Raw genomic sequence first — 19,358 nt, 5'->3', positions numbered from 1 at the left:
TTCCTTTCACTCCCACCACTTTCCTGCTGTTTCTCTTCTTCATTATCTCCCAGCTGTTCTAGGTAGAGTAAAAAAATATTCCTCACTAAAGAATCTCTAATTAAAATGAAGAGCCTTAAGTAGTAGTTTAAATGGCCTGGGTATTTACTAACAATTAAGCTGATATACCACACCAGAAAAATGAGATTCTTACATTTCTCAGTGTTTTCCAGGTAATATTTAGCTCAGATGGCAGTAAAGCTACATAACTGCCACTTCTGTAACTTGTCTGGGGAAAAGAATGAGAAAAAAAAGTTTCCAGTCAATCCTGTCATATATGTGTGTAAGAGTGACGAGGCATTGCACTTTATCACTGCTAAATGAAAACCACTTGCAAAGTTGTAATTCATTGCTGGCTGGAAACACCGAATCAGACAAGTTATTTCCATGTAGTTTTACATTGCACAGGTTGAACCATTTAAATACTGAGCAATGTCTCCAAACTGCAACAGAAATGTTCCTCAGCATTGACAAAAGCACTCGACTGGCATTTGGTTTTGCAGACTGCCTGTGTGGGCACGAAGGGGCTGCCCACACCACGATCTGATGGGGCTACTGTACCCCTAAGGGACATAGCTCAACTAACTTTAAGTTGCTAGCTTGGGTACCATGACCAGCATGAGCTGCACCAGCATGGGGCTGAAATTGGTAGGAATCCTTGGTAAATCCCTGAGCAGTCAGCCTCAGACAGAGAGAGCTGAGTGGGGCCCACATGTGCTGCAATCACAGCTTCCCACTAAAGTCTGGATGTGCCCTGCAGGAACAGTTTTGCCTCAGTGGTGCCACTAACTCTGCTGCTCTGTGCTTGTACCAAGAAAAAAAGCCTCCCTGAAACACATGACCAGGTGACACTCATCCAGCTGCGACCTGGAAACGCAATCTGGAGGCATGTTTAACCAGTGCCAGAGTGGAGCATGCCCACACCATGATCCTGAGAAATCCTTTTGGCCACAATCTGTCAGACATTAAGCAGAAGGCAAGTCACAACCCTGGCATGCCTCAGGTGTCTTCAGCTACCACTGTGGTCAGCAAAAGCTAGAAGAGCATGGTGGTTTATGGGTGGTGTTCTGAACTTCAAAGGATGGTATTCTTAATAAATACTCACAAGGAATATGTGGTAGAGAGAACTACTCACTAACCTTACCAGCCAGGCATGCCACAGCAGGCAGTAAGATGAGCATCCAGAATCCTACCTGGAAGATGACCCTGAAATATGCATGCCACATCTTGCAGTTCCCCCCATTTCCAACTCCTGTAAGCCTTACCCCAGCTAAAGCTGCACTGGTTAGCCTGGATACCAGCATCACACTGGCCATGGCATCATGGCTCACAGTGAACAAAGCAGCCTGCTCAAATATTTGCCTGTAATTTGGAAAACCTATGCTGACCTCTTTGCCATCTCTGGCCACACTGTCACCAGTACTTGAGCTAAGTGATTTAACCTGCTTTGGGTATACCTGAGTGAGCTGCAGTTGTACCATTGGCTTGCAATGTGAATATACTTCTGCACTCCAACTACATACCAACATTTTTGGTTATCACTCTTGTTCTCTAAGGACTGAAGCATCAATATAACTTAGCCTCCTTGCGGAGCTCCAAGTAGCTGGGGCAGCTAAGAGTGCAGTCCCTATGCAAAAAGCTATTGCTGAAGCTACTGCTCACATGATACCTGATCTTTAACCATCTAGCCTAATTCTTGTTCATCTATTATATATTTCTATAGAAATAGGACGAGGACTAGCAGCCAATGGCTAATGCCTGAATGCTGCTCAAGTTTGTTCTTAGAGGTTTCACCTGTGGTTGCTCAAGGAGCAGCACTCCCAAAACAGAGCGGGCAGTATCTCACACTCTGCAGTGTAGAACACATCATGCAGAGGAGCTAGATGCTGAAATAACTTAATCCCGATCAGAGACCTATGATCTGTCCTGGTTTAAGTGGGATATAAGGCAATGGAAACCTCACTAACTGAGATTTGAGCCCACAGTTCAGTAGAAACAAACTGGGCAAAAAGCCCAGCCTCTGATTTAGAAAAAAACCTTTCTTACCACTGGGTCAGAAATGCCAACAGTCTATTGCGCTCCACTGCCTTTTTTATCTATAGTGTTTGGGCAGAAATCAGAGAGGTTTGCTAGCAAATAGGAAGAACAAACATATTCATGAGCCTACTCAAAAACTGGAAATTAATTAAATCATCACAGCATGCAGAGGGACTGAATGCCTTTCTACACACATTATTCTATCCACAGAAACATGCAACTTTGCAGATCTCATCTCATGATTGACTTACACTGTCTTATTCTTTGTTAGGATACTTTTATCTTGTACCTCCACAGTACTGTACCTTTAGTATCATGTCTCCAGGCAGCAATCTTCCATCTCTGGCAATTACCCCATCTCGATAAATATGCTGTATAATAATGTGAACCAAAGGAGTTTCACTGCCTCCCACAATCCTAATGGCCAGGTTTTCATGGGGATCAGTTCGGTTGATCTTAATGCAGGTAACTTCCCCATCTGGAATCAGATGATACAACCTGGGAAAACCTGGAAATGCACATTGTAAGATATTTATTTGACATTACAGCTTTGCTTTGTTAAAACATGCACCACATAACTTCAAGTACCTGCCAGTTATCCAAACCAGGTTTTATGCATAGATACGTAAATGGGGAGGAAAGGATACCTATGCTTGCTGAGTGGACTTGAAGGGATCTTTTTTTTAATTAATTCATTCAAACTTCCTTTCCTCCCCCTTCACAAAACACAGCCCTAAACATTTGATGTAATCCAGCCAGATTAAAAGTACTTAAAACCAGTTACACGTGCTCATAATTTAAGGGAATGAAATATGTTTTCAGTCACCAGAGACCCCTTGAACCAGGCAACAGTTCCTTGCTGACCCTAGAGCCCTAGAGGTGTGGACAACTTGACAATCTTTCATCTCCACTGTGGTGGGCGGAACATCCCATCTCCGTGGAAGTATCTCAGGCTGCCCTGTTTTCCTCCATTTTTGTGCCAAAGCTGAGGTGTTTGGCTCATGACACCAAAGGAAGCATTTTTTACCTTCAGCTAACAGAAAGGAAAGAGTTCTTGGCCAACTCAAAGCACATGGCAGTTTCCCTGCCAGACCCCTCTCCTTTCATCTCTGCTTGAACTCCAGGAAGTAGTAACGACTGGCTCTCACTGTGACATGTCTGCATTGAAATCACAGAGTGTTCAAGGTGCCTGGAAGGAAAGATATCTGCTGGCCCTGGCAGTCTGTGTGTGGGGAACAGAGACTAATGGTGGGCAGGGGTCCATTTTTTATTTATAATGCATTTATAGCATCTCCTCTTCCAAATTCTGCTTTTCAAATGGCATGTTTGCTTTCACAGCATGCCACTAATACTTTCTTTCCTTCTAGGTCAATTAAAAACTCTAATCCACATTCAACAGTAAGCAAAGTTGAAGTAAAAGCAAGTGAGTCTTCTAGCACAGGCATATCAGCCTACTAATTCTTTTGAATCCCCCATAGGTGAGAGAAAGCTTTTGAGTTTTTGTGTATGGGTCCAATCCAGCCCTTATAAGAAAAACCTGAAAGTCAAAGAATGAAATGCTAGTATTTTTTCAATAACCTATTTTAGAAATGAAAGTACAGTGACTGTTACTGAATAGCAGTAAAATGTTAAACGAAAATTAACAGAGCAGTATCTGAGATAGAATAGACATTTTCTACTACAGAATTAGCAGGCAACAAACCAGCAAGGCACCAAAACCTTTTGGGAGAGAGCAAGGGGAAAGAAAGAGCAGGAAAAAAATATTAAGAAACACCACGTGGCATCCCTTACCACTTCTTTGATCATATGCTCTTCGAGGCGGGAAGCTGTCTTCTTCCATGGCTGTAAAAAGCACCTACCGGTAGCACAGACTTCGACTTTGTGGTTTTGCACAGAGTTGACAGGCAATAAAAGTCTATCTAGATAACAATGCAGCCTTCATCAACCTAATATCTAAGTCTTCATTTAGTTTATACTTTCGTAGTACCAGCTTCTGCACTAAAACAGGTTTATTTCGGTTTTGCACACAACTTTAATGTGTCGGGGATGGAAGGCGTTTTACATTCTCTAAACTATCTTTAATTCCTGAGCATTATTTGCTCAGCTTGTAACTTGTTCGCTTCTCTCTAGCCTGAAGGGTGGGTTCACTACATCTAAATCCAGGTCTATAAGCCAAATGCATAATCTGGTGAGCTGTTTGTTCTGGCTTCCTTGACAGTGCAGATGTACCCAAAGGGTGTGATACCCACTTCACTGCTAAACCTCCCCTGGATGTGCTAAGCTCAGTCCACTCCACTGCTATGTAAGAAGAGAGATACAATTAGTTCTGACATCTCAGTGGGGTACTTAAAATCAGATGATACAAGTACTCCCCAAAATCACCCAAAGCCTGATCCCGGCTTCAGAATAAGTAAGCACATTTTATAGTCTCGGTGTGGCCATAAGGGTGTTCGTATGTAAAAATACAAATGATGTCCAGATCTTCTCTGTATGGAAGTAGCACAAGTAAATATCTCTGTGTATTTTGCAGACTACCAAAGCAGTCCTATAGCAGAACTATTTCCATTGCTCATTGCATGATGATTCACGTCACGTCCTAGCAAACTGTGCTTTCGACTTAAACACTCATTCTGCCATACCTCACTCCAAAAACTCTTCTAAAGGAATTAACCAGTTACATCTCTTGACCATGGAGAAGTGCAGACTGAACAAGCCATTGACACTCTCATGTTATTTCAGTATGTAATTATCCCAGAGCAAAACCAAACCAAATTGGAAGTGAACAAGTCTCTACACTTACTTAATATACACATATATATTTATATAAGGTATGAACTTATGTAAGCTTCTTTCCATCTTGAACAATGCCTCACCAGGTTTATTAAGTCTTACAGTGTCACTTGGCTGACTTTCAGTATGACTTTATGCAGATTCTTTTAGAGGAATTTTTAATACCTAATTTCCTTCTGGAGTGTGCAGTCTACAACAAAATAAATCTTCCAAAGACATTTTTCTTGCCAGTCTGCAAGTCCCTATGGTATCTCTTTTCATAATTCACAGATTGTACTGCCTCATCTCCTGACTTTATTTGATTTCTTTGTTTGATCCTCCTTTGATTCTTTATAGAATATAATTAACTAATTGCACCATTTTCTCCTCTGATGGGCCAAGCAACCAAAATAACTCCATCCTCTCTTAATTTCCACTCTCTTCATTGAAGATTGACTCTTATTTTTATCTCAGACCTATACACAGAGGTTTGTCTTACCAACAACCTAGACTGTCATAGGTGAAAGGTCAATGCATATTTTGATAAACTAAGTAAATTTGACAAAATAAATCTATACAATACACAAATTTGTTTTTAATAAGAAAATTCATGCCCCCTTTTTCACCAGTCTGCATACATTGTGTGCAGTTTGATGAAAACCTACCAAGTCTATTTCAAGATTATGCCATGTCTGGAAAGCAAAGTCTTCAACTTGAATTTTTCTAATGTATATACCATACCCAGAGGAGGTGAACCCTGCTCCAGCACCTGATTGTGTATAGTGAATGGGGCCTCAGCAGCCCAATTTAAGGGACTTCAGCTGGCTTGTGGGCTTGTTCCACTCACATACACATGACGTGTTGTAAGGCTGGAGCATTAGTTTGCACAGATATAATTTGCCAGCCCTTAAACTCCTAATTAGAATTCTCCATTTTCTTTGACCAGGTTTTCCACAACAGGAAAACCCAGGAATATTTCATACCTTTCTTTACCATTTTATATTTCCAGTCCTTAAATATTGAAGAGCTGCTGAATCTAGAAAGAAGAGAACTTTCTGTCTTGTTTTTGGTGATTCTTGCAGGTTTTCCCACAGATTGTTGTGGTTTTGTCACCGGGGGTTGTATGGAGCATTCTGAATCTGTCAATATAATAAAATGTCATCTGCATTCAGAAAGATTATGTGCTTTTTTCCCTCAAGCAGTGTTTTCATTATGTTAATGTGCAATTTTATTGATACTTTCATGTATCCAGTTCCAGTAAAAAATAACATAGGAGACACCAGCTTTACACAGTAAACTCTGTTTGTCTGGTATAATGTAGAACACTGAACACTCATTAGTATAGTGGCCATAAGACTGTAATACAAAATTTTAAGTATGCTGTATATTTGATCTACACTGTTTATACTACTTAATGGTAGTGTTCCCTCAGTGCTCAAGTTTCAACTGACTTCTGTGTGCACCATGCCCCTTCTGACAGTGCTGCCATGAGGATAACTTCTGCCTTCATTCCCAATATTCAGTGTGACAAAGCACTGTGTAACGTTTGCTATGATTCCTGAGTCCAGATTTATCAAAAGTCACTGTAAACAAAACCTGTGTCTCAGGTTGCAAATCCTTATTTAGATCAGAAGGTCTGACTGATGTGAGGTGCCAGCCAGCCCCCACAAATAAGGCTATCTGCAGGGACACACACTCATGCTGCCCAGCATCTGGTCACCAGAATTTAAACAATGATTGTGTAACCTGTTCTTAGAAATTTCCTGTGTCTGTGAATGTCATGTGCATTTGCACTGGTGTAGGACTTCATTCTGCAACTCTTCCTTCCCAATTGGTTCTCATTTCGCAGTTCATTGTCCCAGCAGTTTGCCATAATTTTGATGTAATGCCTTCCATTAAATCTTCAGGGATGCTGGTCCAATGCAAGGGGCAGGTAGAAGGCAATGCCAGCTTTAATGACTCTTCTTGCTTCTGGACATTCCTCTCACCAAAAGAGTCCCAAAAGAACTAAAATGAAACTCTTGTAGATTTGAATGTGCCTCAGATGAACTGTGGCTATCTCATCTCCAGCACGCAAAGTTTATCCATCTGCAGTGGAGGAAATGCTACAGAGCCAACCTCTTTCTTCTGGAAATTGCCTGGCTTGTTGTCCTAGAGCAGAGCGCTTTGAACAAGTTCTGTAAGATTTCCATCAGCTGTTTTGGGAAATTGGAACTGCAACTGAATCAAATTTGGGGAAAACAGGAACAGCATGCAGTTCTTGCGGGGTGCACCCCTCCTGAGACAGAAGTTGGACTGTATTGTCTTCTCCTGGGGCTGGATAAGCCACTTTCTTTTCTGCATGCAGAATTCCGTGAAATGGTTGATACCTAGAGCCAGCTGTGTTTCATTACCTTATTTTTCTTCATGTACCTTTCCCAAACATTAAATTATTCATAGTATCTACCTGTTTCTCATATATATATATACATATACATATATATATATATATATATATGTATGTGTATAATACAACGGTGCTCAGACTGAACCGTAGGAGTGAGACACACTGATACAACAGGAGAGTCTGTTCTGTGATCCTGCCAGGGCTGCCTTGGTCTTGACTGCTGCAAAGCAATAACAGATGGTAGGACTGCACCCACCATGCGACTAAGAAGGGTGAGTTTGACTTTGAACAACACTTGACACCCTCAAACAATTTATTTTACAATGGCTTGACTGCAAAATGGAAATGATGAATGTTTTTGAAACCCAGCAGCACAGCTCCCTTTTACTGTAAAACTGTACAGAGGTTTTTGCAATTGTGTTCCCAAATTGTTTCCTCCTAAAGCATTACCTGGTTTAGGAGTTGTATTTGTAGATCAGTTTGAGTAAAGAGTGTATATACATATACATATATATATATATATATATATAGTCTTCCTTGGAAGTGAATTTGAAGAGTGTGATGCCAAACTAAGAGCACAGCAATATAAATAATCATAGCAGTTCTGGATCAGTCTTTGCTTGGAGATTTTTTAATCTTTCAGGTAGATTGTCAAGGTCATTTACACTAGTAGAACCAGTCAGAAGTTATTACATCTTAAATGCATCAGTGCCCGAAGGATGTCCTTGTCACGTTCCCTTGTGTCTCAGAATGAAACAATGAATCTCTTTTAAACTTGCCTAACTTCTACTTCAGACCTGAAAAGTTGTTTGTAGTTGTGCTATAAATGAGATAACTCTATCACAAAGTTGTGTGCTGCACTACAGACAGTTACTTCTTTGCATGCCTTATTAAAAAATGATCACATTATTAAAAAATGAGAAAAACTTAACACCTTCTTAATCCAAACATTTTCCCATCAGTGTTTGCACTTCTCATTCACTTTAAACATTTTCTTTAGTTTGCACAGTTCTCTGCTGAAAATGTCACCAAAACATTTAAACAGAGGAACAAAGAAAGCCTGGATCATTTAAAACCAAAATGGGTGTGTATGGCAAATCAAACCGCAGGTTGCAAATGAAAATCACAAAGTATTCTTCACAGTGCAGGACTGCTTTCAGCTCCAGGGATAAGACAGCATAAGACTGTAACTATTTATCTGTTGTGATTATAACAGAAACACATTTGTGATTAGACATCATATTTTCCACTAGCAAAGGAGTTTTCTAAAACCAGTACTGCATTCAGCTTCAAGTTAAGCAGAATCATGGCTATTTGAATATTTTTTCTCCAACATGAGGAATTTTTGTTTCCTCTTACACCCTTCACAGTCATATTGCAGATGAGCATTGGCCCAATAGGTAGATCAGCTTCAGATTAAAGGCACATACACACTCTGCAGTGGGCAAATAGTTAATTTTACATCAGTGCTGCTGATGCTGAGGGCCAATGCACAGGTAGATGTTATGTTTTTTGTTCTCAGAGCTCCTTTGACCAAACTACAGGTGAAACACACATTAAACAAAGACATCTGAACTAAGATAAGGGACTTCTGAAAACTGGGGAGAAATGGACTATAATATGTTGAGCTTTGCCATACAATGTGACAGCACCTTTATCAACAAGAGGTTATCAACCAGGAGGAGTTATTTCACTCTGTGCCCACTATCAGCCTGGCACAGTCTCAGCTTTATTCTGCTCAACACCGATTAAGCCTGGTGAGGAAAGGAGACACCAGAGGAGGTGGTGAGGTGCTGTCCAATCTCCTGGAGCAATGAAACATGGCTGAGGTGTGCTCTCAGGTGATCCCAGACATGAACCTTCGAAACTTGGGTCAAGGCAGCAGCAGCTTTCACACTGGCTGTGGGGACCTCTGAGGCCAGTGCCACCACACACAGATGCATCTCCCTTCCCAGGAGAGTGGAGTGGCAATGGGGAGACAGACACATGGGACTGCCTTTTTCCAATGGGTTTGGGCTGGACGTTTAGTAAGCACAGGGCACAGCATACCACAGCTATCCCTAAAGACTGAGCAGCAGATCTAACCACGAGTCCACCTGCAGACTGCTCAGAACAGCTGATGATTTAAAAAAATAAATAAAATAAGAAAGCATACAGAACTGGAGGAGAAAACGAGCCTCCAGCTGGCAGGATGATGATAACTGCTACAGAAAGAAGTATATTCATTTCCTTCTCCAACAAGAAGAAACAGAGAGAGCCTTTGAGATGCCATTGCACAAAGCACATGTTGCAAAAGACTGAGTAGAGGTCTTTGTTAAAGTTGTATTTGTATTGGTGCAAGTTGCTTGCTTGCATTTAAAGACCAAATTTCAGAACTGTGTAATCAAAATGCATTATTTGCATATATAATTAATACAGTAATTTAGGTATCCAGTTTCTGTGATCTCATATGTGAGAGTAACTGCTCATTAAGTAATTAAATGCATACCTGTTTTTTCCAGTGCAGTAGAATATATTTGGAAGATTACAGGCATGCTTGGTGCAGAGGAATGAAACTACAAGCAGAGTCAAGGAGAGAATTACAATCTTGACACTGTCAATGGGGCCCCAGAGTGACTGTCACTTCAGGGTCCCATTATATGGAGGAAATATTGCATTTTCTGGGTTTTTTTAATCACACACTGCCCACCACATGAAAGGCATGTCCATCATGGACATCCAGCTGCCATGTGGATAGGGTCTCCGACCCCACTTTAAGTGTTAACGCAAGGAGAACAAAGCATTACCTTCATCTCCAGCAGCAGAGTTTCCAACAGTCTCCCTTTCCTGGTCAGTCTGGTTGGAAACGGCGCTTCCACTTTTTGTCCTTCGAAGAACACTGAATGCCTTGTTTATTTTTTTAAAAGATCTGCTTCTTATAGTGGAGCGTTCAAAGTGACGAGCTGCAGCAGCAGGGAGGAACAAATCAATACAATGCAGCAGTTCTGGGCTAGGAACACATTATTTCTGCAGCCTCGGTATATGACGGGGCATCAAATCACCAGTAAGGCCTCCTACATTTCACCTTTGCACCTGACTCCAGCTGACATTCCAAGGTTGCACCCGCCTGAATCTAGGTATGACTGTTCCACCCCTGTTCCACACACTGGAATTGCCAGCTTCCCTGTCTGTTTTGCCAGCCACACACAAAAATCTCCTGTGTATGTGATAGCCTGGGAGGGAATAAACCTCAGTCAAGGCAGAATCAGCAGCAATCCAGTGAAAAATGCATATAAAAGGAAGAAGCACTGCCCTTCCTGAGCTATGTCAATTGAAGAAAAAAAAAAAAAAAAAAAAAAAAAAAGCTGTAAATTGTTAGAAACTCTTCTTGAAAAACAAACCACGATACTGTCTCAGAACCCTGCAATGCTTCTAAAGCTGCCAATGATAGCAAACAATTTCATGTCAAAAATGCAAAGATTATCAGATGGAAGGGACCAACCAAGTCACATCTTCTAACCTGGGTAAAGCAATATCAAACAAATGTTATAATATTTTAAAAACGTATCACTCTTTTCCATCCTGCTGAAGATATCTTTGTGGCTGTTGCTGTTCTGTCTGTTCAAGGTCTGCATGGCAGACAGACTTTATAATCTAATAATACAACATCCCTCAAACCAGACTGTGGCCTCAAAACTCTATAAAACTGGTGGGATTTAATTTCATTCTGGTGTTCTCTTCTTGCCCCCTCCCTTTCCTCACCTCTCTAGCCCCATGTACACAAGAGGACAGTGCTGCTTATTTTCTAGTCTTTCTTCAGCTCTTCATCCATTCTCCCAACATGCAGCTGGTGCAACACTAGGTGGGTTGTTCATTTTGGCATCAAATGAGTCCTCAAATACTAGCTTTGAACTCACCATTAATGCTTCAGTCTGCCTTTGGATGGGACATGTTTTTCAAATAAGAAACTCCTCAGAACTGGGGGCAGTTTCATAGGGTGAAGGATCAATGCAAGGTTCCTAGGGCAAATTGTTCCTTACTATGGTTACTTCAGCAGGACCAGTGCCTCTGAGCTACACCTTCCTTGGAGGTGGGCAAACATCTCTCAAGTTCCCAAAGAACCCCTTAAGATTTGTGTATCTTCAAATACTTGGCAACAGCAAAACATAGTTCCCAACAGACGTTTGAGTAGGTGCCCATGACATGGTCTATGGGGGTTACTTGGGCCACCATCTTTTGGTGAAGCTAAGACACAGAAACACCATCTCCTCCATACATCACACATGCCATTTGCTCTTCCCATTAAGCTGAATTGCCTAAATAATCTTTCTTAAGACCTGTGGTTTGCATGTGTGCAGCTAGTCTGTCTTTACCTTGATGCTGCCCTAGACCAAGCAAATGTGTTTTTCACCTCAAATGTTTTGGGTCACTCAGTGCTCAATTTCATAAGCCACGTAAAGTTAAAACTTTCACCGTCTCCCCTCCCCACCCCCCCTTTTTCTTTTTTAAGCCTTCAACAACAGACATTTCACAGAAAATAAACGTCGAAAGAGGTCACCAGTCTCTGAAACCATCACTTGTAGTTCTTACTTCTGTTTCGGTTGCTGCGATGCAAGTCTCCAGGGCTGCTGCCTGACTGGTTGTCCTCCGAGGTGGGACTGAAGGCTGGGTTCACCAGCCCTGGATCATCTGTCATTAAGGCGATGGCTGCAGCTGCTGAGAGCTCAGGGCCCAGGGCAGCTACTGCTAAGCTGGAGTCATGGCCTGGAGAGCAGTCTTGGGAACGCCTCTTCCGTTCCTTGGTAAGGCCGTAGTGGGATGCTCCTTTACATCTAAGAAGAAGGAAGGGAAAGGGAGACACAAAAATAAGGTGTATTTAAGTGTTGCATAGTTATGGAAATCACCTGGTGCCATAACATCATTTGGAGTACAAACTGTGATGATCATGGTGGCTGATGAAATATGGATGATTAACAAGAGGAAAACATGCCACTCCTGTCATAGGATCATAGAATCTTTTGGGTTGGATGGGACCTCTAAAGGTCATCTAGTCCAACCCCCCTACCATAAGCAGGGACATCTCACACTAGAACAGATTGCTCAGAGCCCCATCAAGCCTGACCTTGAATGTCTCCAGGGGTGGGGCCCCCAACACCTCTTTTGGCAACCTGTTCAGTGATCCACCATCCTCATAGTAAAGAACTTTTTCCTAATGTCCAGCGTAAATCTACCCTTCTCTAGCTTGAAACCATTACCCCTTGTCCTGTTGTTACATGCCCTAGTGAACAGCTCTTCCCCAGCCTTCTCATAGGCCCCTTCCAGGTATTGGAAGGTTGCTATAAGGTCCTCCCAGAGTCTTCTTTTCTTCAGGCTGAACAACCTCAACTTCCTCAGCCTGTCTTCATCAGAGAGGTGCTCCAGCCCTCTGATCATTTTCATTGCCCTACTCTGGAGATGCTCCAACAGGTCCACATTTTCTTGTGTTGGAGGCTCCAGAGCTCCAGTACTCCAGCTGAGGTCTCACTGGGGCAGAGTAGAGGGGCAGAATCACCTCTCTTGATCTGCTGGCCACACTTCTTTTGATGCAGCCCAGGATGCAGTTGGCCTTCTGGGCTGCAATTTCACATTGGTGGCTCATGTCCAGCTTTCTACCCCCAGTCCAGTACTACCCCCAGGTCTTTTTTCACAGAGCTGTGTCATGTTACACAGAATCAAAAAGAAGGAAGACTGTCCTTTCAAGTAGCAGAGTTACCACCTTACACAGAAAGGCTACTGCTGGTCAAGAAAAAAATTGAGAGCCACAGACATGTGTGTAGTCTCGTGTATAAATATTTACCATAGATGCAAGAGGACAGGAATAGCAGGCAGCTAATTAATCCACCAGGCTACAGTCTGTAATTTCCCCTTTGCCTCTGGTCAATGAAGGAGAGTGGGGTGAGGCCTGACAGCTGCTCCAGGTCTGCTGGTTAAGTAAAAGGCACCTTACCCAGCCTTGTGCCCTGAAAAGCTTTCCTGGTCACCAAGGCGGTCACAGCACTGTGGTCGGTCACGCTGGAGGCAGGGCCTGCTTTTCAGGTAGAAGCCAATGTAATCAACGAAGACAGGGCTGCAGGAGGGAGTCAGGTGCCCAAGGTCTGAAGGAATCAAGTCCCCATGAGGTGCCTATATAGACCACTTAGTACCTGAACTGCACCTGACAAATTGTTTTCACATTCAGTCATGGAGATGAAGTTTCCAGCTCTGCTGTTCCAGCACTAAAATAGACGGGTCGCCACCTTGAAGGAAGACAAGGTGCAAGAGGTGTGGACAGGTCCCACTGACACTACAGCTCCACCAGAGCCAAGCAGGGAGTGCAGGGCTCCCACTGGACGGCTAAGCATAGATCCTCAGACCAAGGTCATTGGGCCAGCCTAGGACTGATTTGAAAATAATTTTGGAGGAAAATCCAAATCTTAAATCCTGACTCAACTTCTGTAGTGACAAACCCACTGTTTCTGGTGGAGACATGCATGTTCCCAGAAGAGCTGAAGATACAGCATTGTAAAAGATAAATTTAAAAAAACTGCTTTGAAACAACTTACTTTTGGTAAAGGCAGGACCATGCACGGAATTTCCTTCTTAAGACTTGCTAAAGGATGTCACTTGGATAAATTTCAAGGTCACTGTGCTCTTCATGAGCCAGTATTTCATTAAAGCTATAAAATAGCTGAAGAGACAGAGTGGCCCAAGGACACAGCACCTGTGACTTTTCTCCAGCACCACTTCTGCCCAGTGCCCACCCACTAGAACCTCATTCACTGGATTAAAAAAAAATAAATCTGCCTTTTAATCATAATCTAATGAGCTTGACCTACTTTCAGTTACCATTATCTCTTTCTTCATAGCAAAGGCTGATGACTTTCATAAAAGTGCCCTGTAGGACGAACTCACAGAAATAGCTGCAGAAACCCTCAGGGATAGAAAGCTCTTCATAATATAGGGCATACACAAAAGGCAATGCATAATGCATACGGTACACAACGCTAGTGGGTTAAGTGTCAGAAAAAGAAGTAGTGCACTGAACAGAGGCCTTGGAAGAGAAATGATTTATAAGCAGCTCCTGGGATGGAAAGATGAGATGAGGACAAGTCACAGAGATCTCTGTATCAGCTTCAGAACAGCCCTCTAATTTCTTTTATGGTATTGGCCTTTTATGGGAGACAATTGAATACTGTAGCACTAAATTATCATTTACCATCATTTACCTCATGTCACTTCTGGCAACTTTTGTCTCAAAGAGGGAAAAAAACAAACAACCCAACTGTATCATACTGATGTTGCTGTGTATATATTGATGCAACTGTATATGCTTTAAGGCTTGGATGGGTATGGCTGTGGCAGAAATTATTTCTAAATCTTTCTGAAAGGAAAATGAGGTGTCTCAACAGAAAAAACTCTTATGGAAGAGAAAGTTTGTCTACAATTTCAAAAGACCAACAAAAAGCTATTTTGGGCAGCTATTCCAAGTCAAGACTGCAAACATCATCTTGTAAAACAGAAAGAAAGAGCTTTCCTGCCTCCACTGAAGCAGGCATTTTTCTATTCTTTCCTGAAAAAGAGATGTGACTTCCTCACTGCTCCAGCATCCCACATTATGACAGAATGCTCTCCTTTGTATTTCATAGGGAGCAGAACCATGAAGGCCTTCTCCTCTTGCAGCCTATGTAAACTTCTCCAACATAGCCTTTTGGGAACCTGTCCTTGACCTCTCCCACTTGCAGTAAGGTCATATTTGCTAATCCAGCCTATGAATGCTCAACAAAATAAAAATAGCTTACACAAGTAAGTGGACACAAATAGATGGCTTCAGGGTGAATTGCTTGCTCTTACCAAAGATAATCTCTGCCTTACAGAGACCCTGCAAAGACTCGGAATATGATGAGAGTTATTCCTGTTCCACATTTTTATTTCATAAGCTGATGTTAGAGCACCAGGCTTGAGAATGGGTCCTCAAATGCTGATCTTTTTAAATTTTTGGTGAGTTACATGAAAGTCAACATAAATATCAGAAGTGGATCTGCCCAGAGATTCCCAGCTACATGGACTCAACTGCTCCCTGGTGCCCATCTGCACTTCACTACTAAAGCCTTCACTTTCTGTAGAAATCCTCACTTGCTGCTGCTGACTACACTGCAGACATCCAGTTAATAGCTTCAATCCAGCAGCAATGAACAGAAGACAGTTACTTTGAATGTAGAGAGGGCTGACACAGTTTAAGATGTGGCTTATTGGAGAAGACAAGTTGCCATGATACAAAGCACAAGGCATATCTTTCTAACTCTGCCAGAAATAGTTAAAAGAGAACCAAAGCTCTTCAAGTATGAGCACTGAAGCTATTTCTTAAATAATTGTGGCAGGCATAAATGAACACAAATCAAGCCTTCTTTCTTCAGATTAGCACAGTGTCCTTGAAGAAGAAAAAAAGTCCCAAGCCCTCAAACTTGTAATAAAATCTGCAACAGCCTCTCTTCACTTTCATTGTTTTCCTCGTGCTGACACTGCTGCGATAACAGAAAACAGAAGAGATGACTGTCTAAATGGAATCATATTTATAGTGTCTCAGCTACATTTTTCCATATGGTTGGATCTGGCTCACAGAAAAGAGAGATCCATAAAACATCTACATGCCAGTACTAATTATCTCTCTCACTGTGATTATTAATCAGCTGCCTGATTTACAGCTGGAAGAGCAGGATAGCTGATTAACTTAGGCCAATCAGAAAGCAAACCCAACACTGTCTGGTGGCCAAGGTGAACTGCAAATTTATGTTCCTTCTCAGTCACACCAGACAGCGAGTACATCTGTGCACCCGTATGATACTGAAGCAATTTGAAGGCCAAAATAGAGAGATAAACAACATAAATAACGTGTGTTGTACAGTTCATGACATTAAAGTAGTCACTAGGTGGATACAGGAAATTCAGAAAATAGCTTCTTCTGTTTACAACAGCCTGTTTTATGAAGCTGAAATGTGCTGTCCTAAATCCTGGCCACATGAGCTAAGTACTGGGCTGTGAGGGGACAGTGATGGCTGCTGAAACTTCACCCTAGGCTGCAATTCTGCCTGGCATCTACAAGCAGCCTTGCCCAGTGCCCTGCTCCGCATGTGAGGGAGGCTCTGCACTCCAGGCTTCAGGAGCAGCATATCTCAAGAGATCCAAAGCCACATGGTTGCATTAGCTTGGTCCTACCATTTGTAAAAACTCAAGGCCAACAGAAACATTTCCATGTCATTTGCAAAGTCAAATGAGAACAGTGGTTTCAAAAGAGAGATGCATTTTCCTTGCAGCATCCCTGACTTGCACAGCAACGGATGGCCTGAAAGTGAAGGTTGACCTCAAAGATTTCCATTATCTGGGCTGCCAATGGGGCAAAACCTAAAGGCAAAACATAAACAAGGACAACTGTATGGATTTTTTTGCTTCACTTCTAGTGATGCAAATGAAACAATACCGCAGGCAAAAAAATTAAAAAAAAAAAAAAAGAAAAAAAAGAAAAAAAAAAAAAAAGAAAAAAAGAAAAAAGAAAAAAGAAGAAAAAGAAAAAAAAGAAAAAAAAGAGGTATGTATTTATAATGCTCTTTTTAAAATGCCCTGGTTTCTATCTGTGTCACTTCACAGGCTGCCTCTCTTTCCCTGTCTCACACGTGACTGTCTGGGCAGGAAATGGAGGGAGTAAGTGAATCTAGAGAGTGACAGGGCTTGTGAGCCAGGTTTGGCACAAACAAGCAGAGAAGAAGCTCTCTCTCCCCAGTTCCAGCAGTGCTTTTCCAACATCACTTCCAGTGCACTCGTATTTTGGTGCTGTTTTGCTTTAGGGCTGCAGCAACAGACACATTGACTAAGTGCAATTAAGAATAATATATACAAAGCACTCAGAATTGCCCAGCAGAAGAAAATACTGTGTAATGGGCTGTCATTGCTGATCTGAAGCTAAACCCTGATCACATTAGACAAGTACGTTTTAGCTATGGCCTCACTATGAGCTCTCTCATCCCTGTGTTGTTTAGGTTTGACACAAGCTGGTATCAGAAGTACTAACAGTGTGTATCACACCTTGGCCCCCACACAAACTCTCCCAACTGGTACCCCATAACTGATGGAGAAACTGATGGTGACCTACAAGGAGTATCCTGGATATCCTGATGTTGATAACCTCACTTGTGAGGGGGGAGGCTCCTGCCACATCTGGGAAAGAAGAGGAGGTTTTGAATTAGGGAGTTGACTCGCAAGAAGATGTTGGCAATTCCTGCCACATGGGAACCATTCTCACCGTGTGTGCATCAGCAGTGACTGCAGGCCAAAAACAACCCAAATACCAACCATATGGATTTCGGGCGAAACTCCCAAGCTCTAAAGTTTTCTGAAACTCCATCATAAGAGAGTGAACTGACTTGATCAAATCTCATGCAGAGATTACATCAACTCTTCTGATCGTACTTTTGCCAACAGTGCACCAGGAACTGGAGCCAAAAACAAAAAATAGGGAGGCACCTAAACTCCCACAAAATCACGTTATAGATCTAAGCTAAAAATGCAGCAAATGCACAATCTCCCTTCAAGACTGACCACACTAGTGCTTAACAGGCCAGAGATATCCACATCTTCAGCAGTGAAGGTGACTAAGGCCCTGCTGCTCTTTACACCCAATGGTGTTGTATCATCCTTGCTTGGAAATCTGGCTCCTGTGAATCCTGGTCCTACATGCAAAATTCCCCTTTTCTGCTCTGCATGAAAACTAATCCTGGAACTGAGTGCTGTCTTTTCTGCTTTTTGTAAAAGATTGTGTTATATCAAAAGCATTCCTCAAGCTATTATAATCACCAGCTAGGGCTAGGAATGTCCTGTCTCCATTAAACCTTCTTCAATAATCACAAAGAAAGGAATGAAGCATCCAAAAGCAAAGCTTAAACTCCTGCATTACAGTTTCCAACCAACATTTACCAAAAGTCAGGCAGCAAAAACCTTGTCTAAACATGAAACTAGAAACAGGCTGTTCTCTGCACCTGCACTTGAGTTTCATAATGCCAGCAACATTTCTAGATGCTCAGCACTGCTGTTCTGTGTGCTTTGTACCCTGGCATTGATGCACTTGTGTATCCTCTCCCTGATGATCTCCCAATGTCAAAGGCTTACCAACTTGTGTGGAGCGGGAAGCTCATTTTTCACCTAACTGAAGTGGGAAATTGTCCTAGTTACTATTACTCTTTCATTTCAACAGCCCTACAAAAAACAAACAAACAAACAAAAAACACTAAAAAAACCCACAACACAAAAAAACCCCACAAAACAACAACAAAAAAACCCCACAACATAACAACATCAACAAGCCTTTCATAAAGAGCTTCCTGACACCTGGGGCATCAAGACTGGCTGGGAGGGAGGCATGGGACAGCAGCACAATCCTTGCTGCCTCCGGAGGACCAAGGATGAGTGATTCTATCCTACACCTCCGCAAACACTGCTCTTTTCCATGTCAGCATGGATATAGCTAAGACAGAAGTTCAGATGAAGAAAATGTCTTCTCTGTCTAGCTGTCAGAGATTTTCTCATGTTACTTTCTCTCTATTGTCAACCAGAGACCTTTGCTAAAGTATAAACACATAGTAGATTTAGTGGTTCTATGTTTCTGCCTTACTACTCCATAAATATTTATAAAGGTCCTCATAACATTTATTTCTTTAAACTAAAGTTATTAGCTTAAATACTTTCCCACAAGATAGGAAAAACCTCTCAATAATCCATTTTTTCAGTTTAATTTCTGAACATCCCTGCTACAGTTTCCTAAGGTCATTCCATGCTTTTTGTTTTAATGAAGCCATCATAATTCAACAAACTCTGTAACTACCTTACTACCAAAGCCTAACGTTGTGCTGCATCCTATCTATAAAGATCTGACCCCAGGGACGAGCTGTCATTTTTACAATGCTTCTGCACTATGATGCTGCCAAACAAAATATATTTGTTTATTATATAAGGAATATGTGCAGGAGTATCTGGTACTTAAACTTGACATCAGCTACTCTGTATGAATTTGGGTGCACCACTAGAAAAAGGACTTACAGTTCCCACAAGTTGAAAAAAATAAATAAGGTTTTCTAAGCGTATG

General features: G+C 41.9%; 1 protein-coding gene across 2 annotated transcripts in view; it reads right to left on the bottom strand.

Annotated features, from left to right (window-relative positions):
• LNX1 (ligand of numb-protein X 1) overlaps nucleotides 1-19,358 on the bottom strand; it is a 63,546-nt gene that overhangs the window by 21,084 nt on the left and 23,104 nt on the right. For both annotated transcript variants that reach the window (XM_051619681.1, XM_051619682.1), the window contains exons 2-4: nucleotides 11,801-12,042; nucleotides 10,018-10,173; nucleotides 2,382-2,584 (exon numbers count right to left, since the gene is read on the bottom strand). In XM_051619681.1, coding sequence (XP_051475641.1) covers nucleotides 2,382-2,584; nucleotides 10,018-10,173; nucleotides 11,801-12,042 — 601 coding nt within the window. The remainder of the gene's footprint in view (nucleotides 1-2,381; nucleotides 2,585-10,017; nucleotides 10,174-11,800; nucleotides 12,043-19,358) is intronic.

Source organism: Apus apus, chromosome 4 (assembly GCF_020740795.1).
Source record: "Apus apus isolate bApuApu2 chromosome 4, bApuApu2.pri.cur, whole genome shotgun sequence".
Classification (NCBI taxonomy): Eukaryota; Metazoa; Chordata; class Aves; order Apodiformes; family Apodidae; genus Apus; species Apus apus.
The sequence above is the reverse complement of the archived record's forward strand: the minus strand, read 5'-3'. Positions and strand labels throughout refer to the sequence as shown.